The sequence below is a fragment of the Zeus faber genome (genome assembly GCF_960531495.2).
Source record: "Zeus faber genome assembly, chromosome: 16".
Taxonomy (NCBI): Eukaryota; Metazoa; Chordata; class Actinopteri; order Zeiformes; family Zeidae; genus Zeus; species Zeus faber.
The window spans coordinates 2713857-2730538 of NC_137202.1; the positions used below are offsets into that span (position 1 = coordinate 2713857).

General features: G+C 42.6%; 1 protein-coding gene across 1 annotated transcript in view; it reads right to left on the reverse strand.

Annotated features, from left to right (window-relative positions):
- hpse2 (heparanase 2) overlaps window positions 1-16682 on the reverse strand; it is a gene marked incomplete at both ends in the record, with an annotated part of 71033 nt that overhangs the window by 4949 nt on the left and 49402 nt on the right. The window contains 5 exons of the mRNA XM_080016991.1: window positions 1939-2085; window positions 4300-4445; window positions 10312-10426; window positions 10953-11059; window positions 12628-12721. Coding sequence (XP_079873117.1) covers window positions 1939-2085; window positions 4300-4445; window positions 10312-10426; window positions 10953-11059; window positions 12628-12721 — 609 coding nt within the window. The remainder of the gene's footprint in view (window positions 1-1938; window positions 2086-4299; window positions 4446-10311; window positions 10427-10952; window positions 11060-12627; window positions 12722-16682) is intronic.

Here is a 16682-nt window from a genome sequence, read left to right on the forward strand (position 1 = left end):
CAGCAATGGGGTGCCCGCAAACTGCGCTCCGCTGTGTGCGCCCTCGCCCCATTCCTCGGCAACATGGCTAGAGCCAGGCGAGGTGCCTGTGTGGGCGGGGAGGGAAGGATCCAAAACGATATTTGCAACAGGGCCTTTCACCATCATGTTACGCCACTGGGTGTAAGTTATGTTATCTGAAATAGCCGAACACTCGCTGAGGTAAACTGGCATGAGTATAAAAGCTTGTGAGGAGCTATTGATGATATATCTGTCTGGGGCTATAAACATAATGTCCTGACAGGGGGAATCCAAACCTTTTCCAGGGACGGGAAAAGAACTGGACTCGGTCCGCCAACGCTTTCTCTATTAACCAAGTCAGTTCTCCATCGCAATAACTCGTGATGGGGAACTGTGGTACGTTTGTCTGAATTGATAGCGAACGAGAATGTTTCTGCACTGTCGACTTCACACCCTCTGAGACAAGTGTTCTTGCAGGAAAGCAAGATTCAGACCAGACAAGGAACATAGAAAGAGAATTTGACATGTGTGTGTGTGTGTGTGTGTGTGTGTGTGTGTGTGTGTGTGTGTGTGTGTGTGTGTGTGTGTGTGTGTGTGTGTGTGTGTGTGCATATCTGCTTGCGTCTGTGTGTGGTTCGGGTTAGGTCAATCATAAAGTCTACATCCAATCACGGTGCTTGCTGCCAAGCTGTAAATGTCCCACACCGTGACCAAAGAACTAATTTACTAGCAACAATAAATAATGGGGCCCATTTCAAGAAATGAAATATAATTTTCGTCATTCCAATTTCTAAATGCCCCGTAAACGTTCACTGCTTAAAAATGTAATGTGTGGTTCGACTTGACCTTCAACAATCCAAGAAAGGGTAATTTGTCTGTTGGGCACTGATCATTGTACAGGTCTTACTTCACACGCCTACATGCACTGATAAATAATAGGAAAATACGTACGTGAACCTTTGTGAAAATGACAACAAGTAAATGGAAGTGACTGGTGTTCCAGCTTCTGCGTTCATGTGCAGAGGAGGTAGGCTGTGAATTTGTCAGCCGAGGGAGGTAAAATTTTAACATTTGTTAAAATGTTAAGATTTTAACAGTGGCTGTTCCGTCTGTGCAGAGGGGCCGACGAACGCGGGACCAGAACCAGGAGCGATAGGTTCATTGACACACAGTCCAACAGAAGAATCCCCCGAAATTCCCCAACTGCGTCTAAGACCCTCACTATCTTTCAACCGACTTCCGCCGTCCTCCATCTTTACTCCAACAGTCCCTGCCCAGCTCCAAATCACGACCAAAATGGTCAGGAAGTAATGTACAACTCACATCAATTCTGATATGACCGAGGTCCGATCAGATACGGACAGAATTTAAATTTAGGGCAGGGGTCACACTTGAAAGGATTCGATTCTATGTGATATTTTTTCACATCATTTAAAAAAAACAAAAAATAAAACAGATCTGTGTCAGATATAATGAAAAAACATCTGGACCACTTGTACCAGGAGCTGTGGCAATTATTACATTATTACAATCACCCGATCGCAATTATTTGAGCTTTTCATGATTATTTTGTAAAATAGTTTCTATAGACGATCATGTTTCGATCTAAATTCAAGCAGAATCGTCCGCAGATGTCAGAGATTTTGCAATAAATCGGACACAATGTTGTTATATTTCATAAATGAATTGTTTCTTATGTGCCGATGTTCAATGCCAATAAATGTCTCCTTCATTGCCCAGTGTGTATTATTGGACCTTTATGGTTTTACTATGATCACGGCGTAAAATGAACAAAGACAAAAACACAAAATACAATTTGAAATCCCAATTATCTGTTCTTGTCATTGACAATTCATCGTCAAATAAAACCATGAATTGCAAAAAGTGCTAAAGACAGTGATTGAAAGAGAAGAGTGGAGGGAAGGAGCGGACACTGACTTAGCGTGGAGTCCGTCGTTGCCGTGGGGCTGCAGCAGGTACTGATGGACCGTCTTGTTCCGTAAAGTCCCCGCCAGCTTGATTTTCTTCCGCGACCGATGCAGGTTGATGATATAGATCGTGATGGAGCCTCTCACATAGTTGTGACTGGTGCGTAAGAAATGAGACACACACATCCAGTCAGCTCCAGCAAATATACAGCTCAAACGACAACATTGAGATATATTTTCCTTCCCTCGTTTAAAAGCCTATCGTTCAGTCTTTACTCCCCCCCTGCATGTCTCTGTGGAACTTCGTTATGTATGAGATCGCCATGTGTAATAAAAGTCTCTATAATTAAACCTGACTACAAAGAGGGAGCCGTCTTTGATATTGTTATCACATACCACTTTTGGAGACTCAAACCACAACTCCTTGATCTAATCCTGATCCAAAAGCTTACGAAAAAATAAATATAGTAAGATAAAACATGCTCAATGTGTGTGCGAAATTCCACAGTGCGCCAAGTTGAGCTTTATCAGGATGTTCAATTTATCATCTATATTTAGTTTGGACTATATTAAACCACATTTCACTGCGTTATCCCCAAAGCCCCATTAATCTGTTATTCTTTTACAATATCGGATACTAAGACCTGTCGTGTCATGGTCAAGGGGTCAGGTGAAGCTTGTGAAAGTCGCGAGCAACACTTCTTGAGTTACTCCGTCAACAGAGTTGCAGTCTCCCGCGCGAAATGCAAAGCACCGGGGACACAACTCGATAGGGATATTTGCCAAAGGTAAATAACTAAGACAGATAAGGAAAACATGATAAAATCTAATAAAGGGCCCGACATGAAGACTAAGACAACACAGCTGTAGTGGATACCACATGTTCTAGAAGGCCACGATGCATGGGGTTCACTGCTATTCTTCAACTGGAGGACATCTTTCCCCGCTAACCACCTTCCCAACCCCATACCTCTGACGGGGTTGGCTTGGTGCACGTTGTGGGCCATGCGTTTCATTAAACCTTCAGGACCGCTCATATTCAATGCCGCTGCCGTGAGAAATAGTATAGTGTACTATGAGCAAAAAGTCCCCGTGTCTGGCTCCACGTTGAGCTCTTGGAGGCCGGGTTCTTGGAACCGTGGAAGCGTGTCTCCGAGTGGGAGATCAGACGGTTAGATGGAGAAACAGATAATGACCTCTCGAGCCGCTCAGAAGACGATGCTCTGAGACAAACTGGGGAACATAAACATGTCTTGTGCCCTTTTATGTTGGAACACTGGGTGAAAAACAGACCGCGTCAACCGCTGAATGTGGAGGAGGGCAACTTAAGTATCTCATTTACCAAGCGCTTTCAGAGCACTCGACGGCCAAGCACATTGACACTGCTTTCTGTCTTGTATAAGCCAGGCACTAAGGATAACAATAGTCCATCCACTTATGGGCTTAACTGGTCTAAACAGCAAAGTGGTAGAGATGATGGCAACCGTAGCAGTTTTGTGTTTTAACAGACTGAGTGCTTTGGTTTATTATTGTATGATTCCCAAATCCAGACGGTTACTGTATGATGAATGGGTTGAGTCACATGGCATGCAATCACCAACCTCAATTCCCACACTCAAATCAACCAGGTGGCGAACAAAAACGTTAAAAACTATTTCAAATATTTGGGGAAGTGTCAACAAGCCTTATCACTAATGGTACAGCTGTGTGTGTTGGTTATGCAACTCTGGCTCACTGGCGATCTCCTGCCCATCTATCCCAGCTGCAGTCGCAGATCCCTCACCTGTAACCGAGCACCGTCTGGAGCAGGGCGGTAAGTCTAGCTTGGCGCTGACAGTTACAGGCTACTGCCGTGGGTTAATTGATAACCTTGAACAGGCCACGGTGGCGCTCTATATCATCGCCCTGCACAGACAGCCTTATTGTCCCTCATTCTCCAACACCCCCCCTGCAGCCAACACGAGATGGGATAAAGGCCTGACGCACCTTTCAGCGGCTCTTTGACAGTGGAGAGATGGCCCCCACGCACCTGATAAGTGATACCTGTTAACTTTTTATAGTCCAAGGGCTGTGAATGAGAGGGTGTCTGTGGTCTGGTTATTTATGGGGGGACGAATAGACCTGCTGGACAATCAATTCTGTCACACCAGACACTGGGCTTCGGGTGTCTGGAAGAGTACATGTCTCAGTTGTGTCATGCTCTCGATGGAAGTTCACATTGATACCACTGCTGTAGCGCTCCAGTGGCCTAATAGCCATTAAAGGTATAACTCCAGAAGTTACTGAGTCGTAGGGTAGATTGCACATTCACGTGTGCCGTGTTGCACATCGAATATGGTTTGTTCTTAGGTAAAAGTGTTTCCGGGCTTACTTGGAGAAGCTGGTGCAGTGGGCATAGATTCGTAGCTTGTCTCGTATCACTCTCCCCGGCCGTGGTTTTCTCTGCAGTCCGGCGACCCGTACCGACAAAACCCTGGGGCCAACGAGTCGCTTGTAGACCAGAGAGAACCAGTAATCCTGGACCATCAACACAGATGTACACACACACACACACACACACACACACACACACACACACACACAGAAACACATAAATGAATGGAGGATTACGTGATCATCTCAACACTCTGAGCAGTATATTTGCTCTTAATTCAGAATCAAGCAATTAACTATGAAGAGATTATTTAACTGTTAGATGAGAAGATGGGTGCGTTTAAAATGCAACTGTCCTCATTTATGTCACATGGGTATTTAAAGAAACACTATGTTACTTGTTTACCTTAAAACAACAGCTTCAAAATAATTTTGATGGTACACTGACTTTTAATATGGAGAATGGCACCTTTTTCATTTCCATCCACCCCCCCGAACGTCTATTCTTGCACTATGTAACTTCTGTGTACGGGTACGAAACCGCGGGAAAAGTGCGTTTACGGCACTTTTCACATGGTAATAACTGTTTTCTTTTGACTGGTAACATTTTTATAAAAAGAAAACCTGATCATTTATAAAATTGGCAGGCAAAATGTCCGGTAATAATGCCCATATAAAATGTAGCCGCTCCACCTCCCCGACGGCACGGATGAGACGGGCCAGTGGTGCACCCTGCACCTGCACCTCAGTCGGTGCTTGGCAGCCCTCACTTTCATTGCGCCACAGGGTTTGTTTCACCCTCTGACTTACGTGTACGAGCTGATCTGCCAGGTCGGGCACATCTGGTACTTACACCGGTAGCAGGGGGCCCCGTCCCTCCCCAAGTTCCCACGCCCTCTCTCCCCGCGGCTCTAAGAGCACCCAGCCTGCGGCTCTGGGAAGCGGCGAGGTCCGTGCACATGGTGCTATAACCTAGGTGTACATTATATCTGCGTTTGTAGCATAGACTGTTATCGAAACTTGAATGATAAGGTTCAAATTTGTCTGGTAAAATTAATTATTTCCTGACACCGGACCGGGTTTTACGACAGCGGTGTAAAAGTACAATTGCTCTCAGACACTGACAGTGCGCCAAATCCCAAATACCAAAAGTTACATAGTGCGCTTTAAATGTTATTTATTCAGCATAAGGGCAAAGGTTACGCAGATGTTCCAGCTTTGAAAGCCTTCTTCAGTGGTTGCCTTCAAACCTCAGATACAATCCAATGCCAGTGGTTTCACCGACCCCCACATCTGCCACATTAGTTGGTGATTTTGCTGAGAGGGAATATTGCTGCAGCTCCATTTTATGCTCGAATACAAATTGGACTGACAAGTTGAGAAACAGTTTTGGTTCCCACCAATTGTGAGAAATCAGGAATATGCCAGAAAATGAGCCAGTCCCTGGAAGGAAACATGACACTCTGCTCGAGACGAGGGAACACCATGAAAACATGAAATTCTCATGAAGTTCTAATTCCTGTCAACAGTTTTGATGGATCACATTTTGTTGCAGTTGTTTTGCCGTGTTACATGCTGAGATGTGATATACTACAACAGGTAACTTATAGGAATTTAGAGACCTTAATTATGACATTTTTCACCAAATATTATGCCTCCTCGAGACTTGATGGTTTCGGTTATCATGATTGAGTGGTCGACAATACTGTGTCACAAACAAACCACTCTGACTCAACACCTCTCTGAAAAGGCTCAGAACAACATGTGTTCCTCAGGAAGTTCCCATGCAATCCTGCATATGGCAACATTTAAGGGCTTCTTTTTTCCATGCAGGCTTTAACTTAATTTTCTGCCCAGGCTTCGGAGAGCGGAGCCCAGTATAGAAACTGTATAGCGAAGGCCACCGGCAGACGGATGCATGGATACATGAACGGCTAAAGCTGTGATCTAGAAATATTACACACAGAAACAGAACAGAGCACAGAACATATCTGAGTCCGGACAAACTTTTTTATTCAACCGTTTCCTCTGCACGAGAAAGACAAGGTGATGCTGTGTTCCCTCAGAGATCCATAACTGTGAATGTAAAAAATGACACGTAAATAAAATAAAACTAAATCACAACCAATATGGCTGTCATGATAAAATGTGTAGAATGATAAGATATCAGCCGAGGTCTTAACCCCTTGGCTAGTCTTAGACATAGCCCGCATTCAGTGTCTATTGTTCATCATGCCTATCACTTTGATGAATGACCAGATAGACAGCCAGATTAACCAAATCTGTCTATTTCTAATTTGCATGCTCTGATCCCGCTGAACCAGGAGAGGAAAGGCTGCACGGAGTTAAAACCACGCATTACACAGAGATCAATCGATCGCCTCAGTTGCCCAACTAGTACAGATGGGATAAGGGGATAAGGGAAGTAAGAATTCACCTTTAGTATTGAGCTAATTAGGGCAAATGAGAGCTGGCCTTTGTGGTTGAGGCCTTGTTAATTCCTTAGAATTCAAGATCAAAGTTTGAGGCTACATCATTAAGCTGCATCCAGCAGAAGGTTAACCATTCTTTTTTTTTTTTTAATGTTTTCAATGTTTTCAATTTAGCTGTGTTTGAGAAGAGCCTAACAAAGTGCAGTTTGTTTTAATTATGCCTCCAATAATGAGGCGAGGAGACAGCAGCCTTTAGGAATAAGTACACAACCAATTCTTACTTCGGACTGGGGTGAAGAGATATACAAATCAACACACAGCAAGACACAACGAGACCGGGGAGTTGGGGCAGAGATGGTATTATTTTCGGGCAGACAGACCACTTTAAAATGTGTAAAATGCCAAAATCAGCGATGATGAAAATAGCTGCACCAACACCGTAAGACAGACATGGTGTCAGGGAAACTGGCCAATCTTGCACACCATTGTGTTGGTGTGTGATGTCATTCGTATCACCTTATTAAGTTTAGAAATATGTTCTCCTCTGGATCAACATCTAACCATTGGTGTTGTATAAAATTCATTGGTGGCATCTAAATATGAAATGTTAGTGGTGATACCTACAGCAGAACTCCAAAATTAAAAGATGTAGGATATGCCTAGTTAACCAAAAAAACCTCACTGTTTGGGAGCATTACCGAGACGGCACCCGATCAGACCGACATTTCTGAAAAAATGACTTCCCTGAGAGAAGCCTGGGAGAACAGTGGGTGCCAACGGGGCCACGTCAATGAAAAAGTGATCTTTAGATGTATGAATACAGCTTGTCTGAGCAAAATAGTAGGTACACATTTGGTGCTCCATCTCTGCACTGGGTGTCAAGAGAAGAGTCATTTCAGAGCTAGACGAGATCACAAACCTCTTTCAGACATTTGTTTTCCCTTAAAAGCACAAGCCCCAAGGATCTGCCTGCGGCCCCTAGAAGGATCTATTGGCTCATTTTTGTAATCAGACAAAATAACGAGACAAACCATCTCAGGAAAGCACAACTGGCGCAGACTTTACAACCCGCTCATGGGGAGACACCACGGTCTAGAGCGGGTAAGAAAAACCATAGTCCAATCAGGAACACGAGGATGCATTGGAATGAAAGAAGTGGAAAAGTGAGGTTAAAGGAGCAAGGGATGAAAGGAGGGTGGAGAGAGGTGCACAGCTGAGTCAAGGCGTGGGTCAGGGCCTTCAGTGCGTACAAAATTTACCAATGGGGAGTGATCTGAGGAAAGGGGCCAGGCCATAAATTTGCTGGGCAGAGGACAGTTTGGCCAGGGAGTGAATGCTCTCAGCAGGTAGGCTGGTGCAGCCTGCGGACATCCAGCATGTTAAAAGCATTGTGATCCTAGCAGGAGGCCATCTTTCCCAGAAAAATAATGTAGGGAACAAGGGAGAAAAATGAAGACATTTTGATTAATTTATGATCTCAAAGCCAAACACAGCTGAAGAGAAACACATACATTACAGAGCAGGGGAAGGGGGTGGCGGGGCTACATTGATTTAGTGCTCGGATGCTATTTAATAACTCTTTCTTGTTTTTGTTTTTTTTGCTAAACTCTGAATGCCTCTGGTGAAGGTATTCTCTATGTTAGCTAGGCTTTATTTGAGAAATCACATTTTAAAAGTCTTATGTCTCTTGTGTAATGTATTTCATCCAGGATAATACATTTAACTGATTAATTGGTTAAGTACTGATTGCGGCAGTTCCACCGGCCACACGCCACCCGAGTGATGTTTTCAGGGCCCTCCGACACGGAGACACAGGCTGAGATGTTGCCAACACACCAGTTAATTTTAGAGAGCGGCAAGATGGACGAAGCCAGGAGCAGATGGACACATGTCATGACAGAGGCTCTCTCTGTGTGCGTGTGGATGGGTGATTTACCTGTTGCTCATTGATTTCTCTGACGAGCAACAGGTGTACAGCCACCCTTTAATCCCGGGCCCAATTATGTAGACCCAAGACAGGTGTGGGTGCTTAAACCACACCACTCCTACCCCACAAAAAAAAATGCCTGGACTCTCAAACAGGATTCCGATACCTTAAACAAACAAAAATGTCCAACAAAACAGAAACAGCCCTCTTTCGCCATAAGCCAGTGACTGTGAATGTGTGCCTGTTACGCACAGTTATGCACAGGCCTTGTTTTGTTCATTCAATTAGAAAATGGAGGGGGAAAAAAATCGACACGAAAAACACACTGTTTTTAATTGCTTTGTTTGGAAAGAAAGATCGCTGTGATCTGAGCGGCGGGTCGCACCCTCCACTGTCTAGCTGCTTCGCGGAGCGCAATGCTCAGCGTAATGGTTTGGTGCACCTTAGGGGTCTCTGAAATTGTATTACAAGATTCTTCCAGGCATAAATAGGAGAAATATATTGTAATGCTTACAATTACAGTTAGAAGGATATAGAAATGTTTCCCCTACCTGATGTTTTTACCTCTTTTGGGGGCGTCCAATTCCTAATTAGGAGGGTCAGAACCCTCCAATCCCACTCGTAATTCAAACCATGCAGCAACCTCTGATCCTAGGCCCAATTACGTGAAACCACACCACCCCGACACCACAATGATAAAAAAAAAAGCCTTTTTGAACCACTTCTTCAAGAAAAAATTAATTATCTATCACACTGTGAAATCAGACCCCATGGACTGTGGGATATAGAAACCAGATCAGATTTTCCTTCCAGAAAATTATTTTCATTAAAGACAATTCTGTGCCGCCTGTGCTTCTACCCGGTGCTAATGTGTCTATTGACTAATTTAACATTGGCTCTCAGAATAAACCACTTACATTTGTAAAATAACTACACTTGATCCTAATTTTCATTATTAAGTGAAACCGAGTATTGCAGGCACTCAATCATCATTAACGCAAAACACCAGCTACTGTAGCTACATTTTTTCCAGATAAATTTCAGACTCGACTGAAGCAATGTTGGCTTATAGCATTGCTCCGTGGCTCCCAGCCACAGCGACCCGGGGCTGGATACCTCTATTCAGCGCTGTGTTGCAGGGAATGCCATTGGGCTGCATGTGAAAGTAGGCCTCTCGGGTTGCAGATCTCTCAGTAGCCACACAGACAGGGACACAGTTGGGATGGGGGACACAGTCCTGAGCAACTGACAAAGGGCTAATATTACACGGCATTTCGTCCCGACGTCCAGCAACTCAACACTACTAACTGCCTTTGATCTCATCTAATAGCTCCCACGGGAAAGAGCGAGAGGTGCCTGGGAGGCAAGCCAGAGAAGGGTGGGTATAGACTAGTTCCTGGAAAGCAACTAAACAGAGCCTGGTATAAACTAGTTCCTGGAATGCAATCTAAACACAGCCAGGTCTAGACTAGCTAAGAGGACAGATAGACTAGCTCTGTAAAGGACTAACATTGTCCTTTAATTAACCGCATTATACACGACATCCTTCTGACCAGTACACGCCCACATCTTGATGCCGCTTTAACGGATTTTATAAACGTGTGGACATTCCAACCCTTGTTGAACTGCATGAGGGAGCAGGAAGACTCACAGGAAGGGGGTTGAACTGTTGGTCCACCAGGTGAGTGTAACCATAGTCGAAGAACGAGTGGCGTAAAACAACGTCGATCCCCTGCACGGCCGCCATACCCAGCGTGTTCAGCCACCTGGAATACACAGCAGGGAATACACAGATCAATGCCAAAACTGTACATAACACACATATATTTTTAGCATGTATTGAAACATACAATAAAATACTGTATATTCATAATACAATACATGTATGTCAGAATTGTACATATATTTTGCAATGGATGCCAATATATTGTTATTTTTCTTCAAGGATGTATTATAAAATAAAATATACTGACTCTGTTATTCAAAAACATTTTTTAAATATATTCAAAATAACATTTGTTTTTTAAATTCTGTAATATACTGCAAATACATCATTAATATATTTTCATTACACATGAAGATAATGTTACTTTGCACCACCTCATGACATCAGTGTTTTGTACAATTACGGGCTGAAAATATTGTGAGAACAGTTCATATATATAAAATGGAAAACCTAGATTGTGTCTGAATATTAAGTGCATGTGAACTCCTTAATCGCGATGATGATTATGATGATGGTGATGGTCATTATTGCTAGTTTACTTCACCATCTGTAGTATTAGTACTCACAGAAAGCCAGCAGCGTATGTGTCAGAGAGGTTATTGACGCCTCCCGCCCATGCAGGACCCACTCCGCCCATCCACACCTTCTTCCCGGGGGAGTGAGAGTGGACGACCTGCAAACAGGGGAAACAACCACATCATGGCAAAAAAATAAAATAAAAAAAATAGTTAATTACTGTATTGTCATTTTGCTTTAGCACCAGTCACTACGAGAGGTCATTATCAAGGAGGAGACCATCCGTGTCCCGGGGCTTTGTTTGTCTTTACACTGAGACGCCGTCTGACACTGACCAAGGCTTAATGGCTCTGGTAGCAAGGACTGCAAGCAATTAGAGCTGGCAATAAGGCACATGTTAATACAGGCAGATGCAAAGACACACACACACACACACACACACACACACACACACACACACACACACACACACACACACACACACACACACACACACACACACACACACACACACACACATAGGCTCTGTGGGTAATTACAGTGGATGTAATTGAAAAAGATCGCTCTTTCACTTTGTCTCCAGCAAAACACTTCGGCATTGCAGCTTTTAGCCCAGCCACAGTCTGCCACAGCAGCTCGCCTGGATGATATTACCTCATTGCGGACTCAATCCAATTCTTTCCAGGAGAAGCATGTTCATGCTTTGAATTACGGGCCCATAAGCTCACTAACTCTGAACAGATAAGGTTAATATGTAACCTGACAACACAACAATAAATATTTAAGCATTTACAATAGGACAATATGTCCTCAATCCTTCATCAAAACGTTGTTTTACCGTACGGCTTCACACCAGCTGGCTCTCCCTTTCCCTCCAAACGGGAAATGGGGGAGCGGTTGGTAATTGAACATCACGTATTAGTAACGGCATGGCAACCGGTGATACACAACGTTGATTCTCACCAAGACTAGGCCACTAGCTGGTGTCATTAAGGGAGTGTAAAGTGAATGAAGCAGCCAAACAAACAAACGTTTTAAGGAGAAAATCTAGATTTTCGAAAAACGATCGCTGAAGACCTGTCCTCAAAAGGCAGTTTAGTCTGAAAGATGCAGAACGAGTGTGCGTCAACGGTTCCCATTTTGTGTCAAGTGGCCCTGCCAATTTGGATAACCACACATCACTTTCGCCAAGTATCATTTTAATGACATTGTGAAACGTTGACATTTTGGTGATAGAACCAGTTGTCCACGAAAAAAGCTTGGCGGTGGTCAATGTGGATTCAATGTATTACAGCTGAAAAACACAAAATAAAGAAAGTACTGGAGGGTGGCCTTCAAAATGGAACCCAATCGATGCCAGGTGCCAGGTTCACAAACGACTAACGCCAAACTAATTTCACAAATTAGCATATCTTCAAAAACAAATGTGTGTGTGTGTGTGTGTGTGTGTGTGTGTGTGTGTGTGTGCGTGCGTGCGTGTGTGTGATTTGATAGGATTTAATTCAGAGCTGGTACATGTGAGTTACAACTACTCTCATTTCAGTACTTGAGCATGTGTTCACCTGTAATGGTACTTCATTGCGTTCAATTTAAATCTAAACCAAAATCCAATTAGAATAAATGATGGGATGGATCTCAAAGATTTCACAGCCATCAAAGCCACACCTGCCGGTGTGACGTGATATCTCCAGATCAGTTTTTTTGGGTGGGGTTGGCGACGCTCACCTTGGTGACTTTGTTGATCTGCTCTGTCAGAGTGTCCAGCAGACGCGTCTTGAGGAAGTCCTCCACCTTCTTCACCCTGCCATCCATGTAGTAGCTGCAAGACACATCCCAGAGCAGTGTGTGTGTCACGTGCACGCTCCGCATCACGTGCACCACCGGGAGCAACAAACCAGGGGCAGGGCTGAGGGAGGGGCTGAGGGGGCGATTGCACAGGGGCCCGCGACACGACCATATAACTTTTGTTGAGACTACGCAGCCCCATGGCATGTATTAACGTATTAATATTGTAGTGACTGTATAAATATACCCAACGGAATGGGTTTGAGCACTGATACCATAACCTTTAAAGCATTACCCTACCTTGAATCAGTGCACTCAATTGTATATATAACAACTAAGTCAAATAGAAATTACAGTCATGGTTGGTAGTAAACGAATGAACGATTTGAGTCATGACTCAAATAAAACCATTCAATTAATTTTGAAAATGTTGTGTTGCATGAGTAGTTGTTTTATTTGCACGCTCACAGTTAATTTTTACAACATACAGATGGGCGAGTGAATCGTCACATCATCATCAATCCCTTGTCAACAGTGCAGAATTGTTCAATTGCAATTTTAATGAGTGGAATTCAGCAAACAACATGGGCGTGTTATTATATAAACACAAAAATGGAAAGACCATAAAAAATGTGGAACAAGGAATGTCCAAACCGCCTTAATTGGACACGGATTTTGTTTGCCCTCATCATTCTCCTATTGCAACTGCAGATGAGCCTGTTCATATATATATATATATATATATATATATATATATATATACATACACATACACATTCGTTGCTTATGAGCGTAAAACAGACAGGTCCAACATGCCGTTCAGGCGGCATCAATAACACACTTACAGTAAAATCTTTTAAAGGCCTTTTTTAAGATCTTTTAAATACAATTTTGAGCTTAGTATAAGGCATATTTTGACCTCTTGCGGAACCCTTTGACCTTTGCAAGTAACCCGCATTTTCTGAATTTATAGATACATTTTATTTTTTCCTATTTTAATTCAATTCTTTTTACTACTTCATTAATATTGCTTATTTCTGATGTGAGCTGCTGTGGCTCTGCAATTTCCCTCTGGGGATAAATGAATGAATGAATGAATGAATGAATGAATGAATCTATCTATCTATCTATCTGTCTGTCTGTCTGTCTGTCTGTCTGTCTGTCTGTCTGTCTATCTATCTATCTATCTATCTATCTATCTAATTTTGTATTTCATTAGAAGCAAACTATCTATTATCTCATAGTCATTGAGTGTGACAGATGAGAGTGGATGTTATAAGAGAGTCACTGGGAGTCCGTCCCAGGATCTTGGAGAGCGATGAATGACAACCGCAAAAACGGACTGAAATCCCAAATCCTCATCCAACAGACTCTCCGGGAAACCCGAAAGAGACACGAGAGCACCAGAGACTTCCCTGGGCGGCCGACAACATCCCATAAACAAAGTGCGTCGATTGCCCTCCACAGCTGGAAACAACGTGAGCTCCTTCCAAAGGTCGTTGCACAACCAGGCACACGGAACATCAGGATCAGACTGTCAGGCGCAACAATCAACATCTAAAAGACGTTTGGGCTTTAGCAGCTTTCTTGGCCAGTGTTGCAATTATATTTTTTAATAAACAGAGGAATGAGAGGAAAACCATAATAACAAATTCTTCACAAGATCAAACAATAGAAAATAGAAACGATGCTTGGAATTGAAGGAAGTTAGGGTAAGTCACTTTTAATCTATTTAACAAAGTGTTCAATAGATTGCTTTTTATAACTTCTGTTTACATGTACAAAATTCCTGATAAATATGGAGTGAGAAACGAGAAATGAGGCAGGGATGGGCACCAGACATCAAGTAAAAGTCGAGGAACAATATATAGTACAGTACTCTGCAATTATTAAGTGTCGGGCATAAAAAAACAGTACTCTCCAATTATTAAGTGTCGGGCATAAAAAAACAGTACTCTGCAATTATTAAGTGTCGGGCATAAAAAAACAATCTAATTGGGAGATTTCCAAATTTATAAACCTTGAAATAGGATTTAGCAAGTTGGAAAAAATGTTATAGTAATAATAACATAATAATTTGAAAAAAATAATAAAAGTAAACATTTTTAATGCTGTTAAAAACAAAAAGTGGGGTGAAATCAGGTTTCAGTCTGATCTGAGAAAGCGCTGGAATGATCCTCATTGTACCTCACAGATGTCCTGCTTCTCCTGACGTCCTCGGGGCTGACAGAGATCTCGAACTGAGATTCTGGAACAAACAATGTGTTCAGTCGGACACCGGATCTTCATTAAAAAAAAAAAAAACAAGTTGGAACGCGTACGTGGAGCAAACGCATTAAAAGAAAGTGTCGCTGTTTTAACGGACGCCTGGGGTATCTCCCAAAAGCCAAAGTGTCCAAGAAGAGGATAAGTGGTGGAAGATTAAGAACACACTCACGCTCATTTCACGCCCCCAGGGAAGGAAAAACAAAGCCTAAAAAGTAGGTTTTCATTCAACGGTGTGATCTGATCTGACACTAAGAGAGACACAAGAGATGTATTTTGCATAAACAATCAGCTCGTTCTTTTATAAGAGGAGATATTTAGACACGCGCAAACCACTTCCTCCCCAAAACCTCAGCGCTGAGACCTCAAATACGACCTCTGTTCGATAACACAGCCATTTTATTTTCATACCGCCGAGTAAAATGTGTGAGGTCATCTCAGGCCATAATGTGTTAAATAAGAAAGGTCCAATTTCAATATTTACACTGAAATGTGGCGGGTAGAAGCTTAACGTTCATTGGGTTTATAGAAATGAGACCAAAGGACGCCTCCCTTACAGAGTACAAAGAGAACATAAAAACTCTGGCAGCCAAATTAACCACAATTTTGCAAAATGCACAAAAGGTCCAACGAGCAACGCCGAAAGCTCGAGCCAGAGACAAAAGATTTGAAAATCACCCCATTTGTTTTACGCAACCATATCTGACCGCTCACGCCCCCATCCAAGAGGCATAACATTTAACCATCTCATCATGAGTCGATCTTTTAGCAAAATGCCAACGCCTCAAGTGTGAGGAGGACAGCCGTGTGATTGGACGAGTATCACTGTAATGGATTGTTGTTAGGGACCAAAATGTCCTGGATTCAGGGTCCAGAGAGGACGAGCGCTGGACTCAGGGGTGTCAAAGCTGCACTCCGCATACCAAGCTCGGCACGCAGAGGGTTACAATCCGGCCGGTTGGATTATTTGGAGGAAAAAGGACATTTTTATTTTAAATAACTAATAAATATTTTTATTAAGATATTTAGTTATTAGTTATTATTCAAGGATGATTTGGATTCAAACTTTTTAAAAATATGTAGATATTTTCGTTAAAATATTCACTTTCCATTATGGTGAGATGATGTGGGGGAAAAGAACATTTAAAAAAAAAAATATATAATATATATTATATATATATATATATATATATATATATTTCATTAACATATTCACATTCAGTTGTTATCAGGGATGATTTGCTAAAGAAAAGGTTTTTTTTTAGCTTAAAATATTCACTCAGATTCAATCTTCTTCATAATATGAAAAAAAATGAATACAATTTATAAAAATTGGAAACACTTTCTAGTTCTGGCAAAGACATGAGAGGATGGACGTTGGACGTGACCTCCAATCACGGTTTAACAAAAAGTAATCCCAGATGAAGCCACATTTGGACCAATCTGGTCTAAAATAAGTTTGACACCCCTGATTTAAATGTGCTGTATAACTTAACGTCTTAATGTGAGTATGGACATGTTTTATCCTTCAGTTTCAGACACAGAACTGATTCAGATGTGTCAGGAGTCGGACGGCAGATGAGAAAGGGAGTCGGGAAACATGGGATGCAGATGGAAGGGCCGACCAAGCCCCATCTGGTGTGGGATGGAGAGAGAGAGAGAGAGACAGAGACTGAGAGAGAGAGAGAGAGAGAGAGAGATAGAAAAAGAGGTGTTGGGGAGAAAGGGAG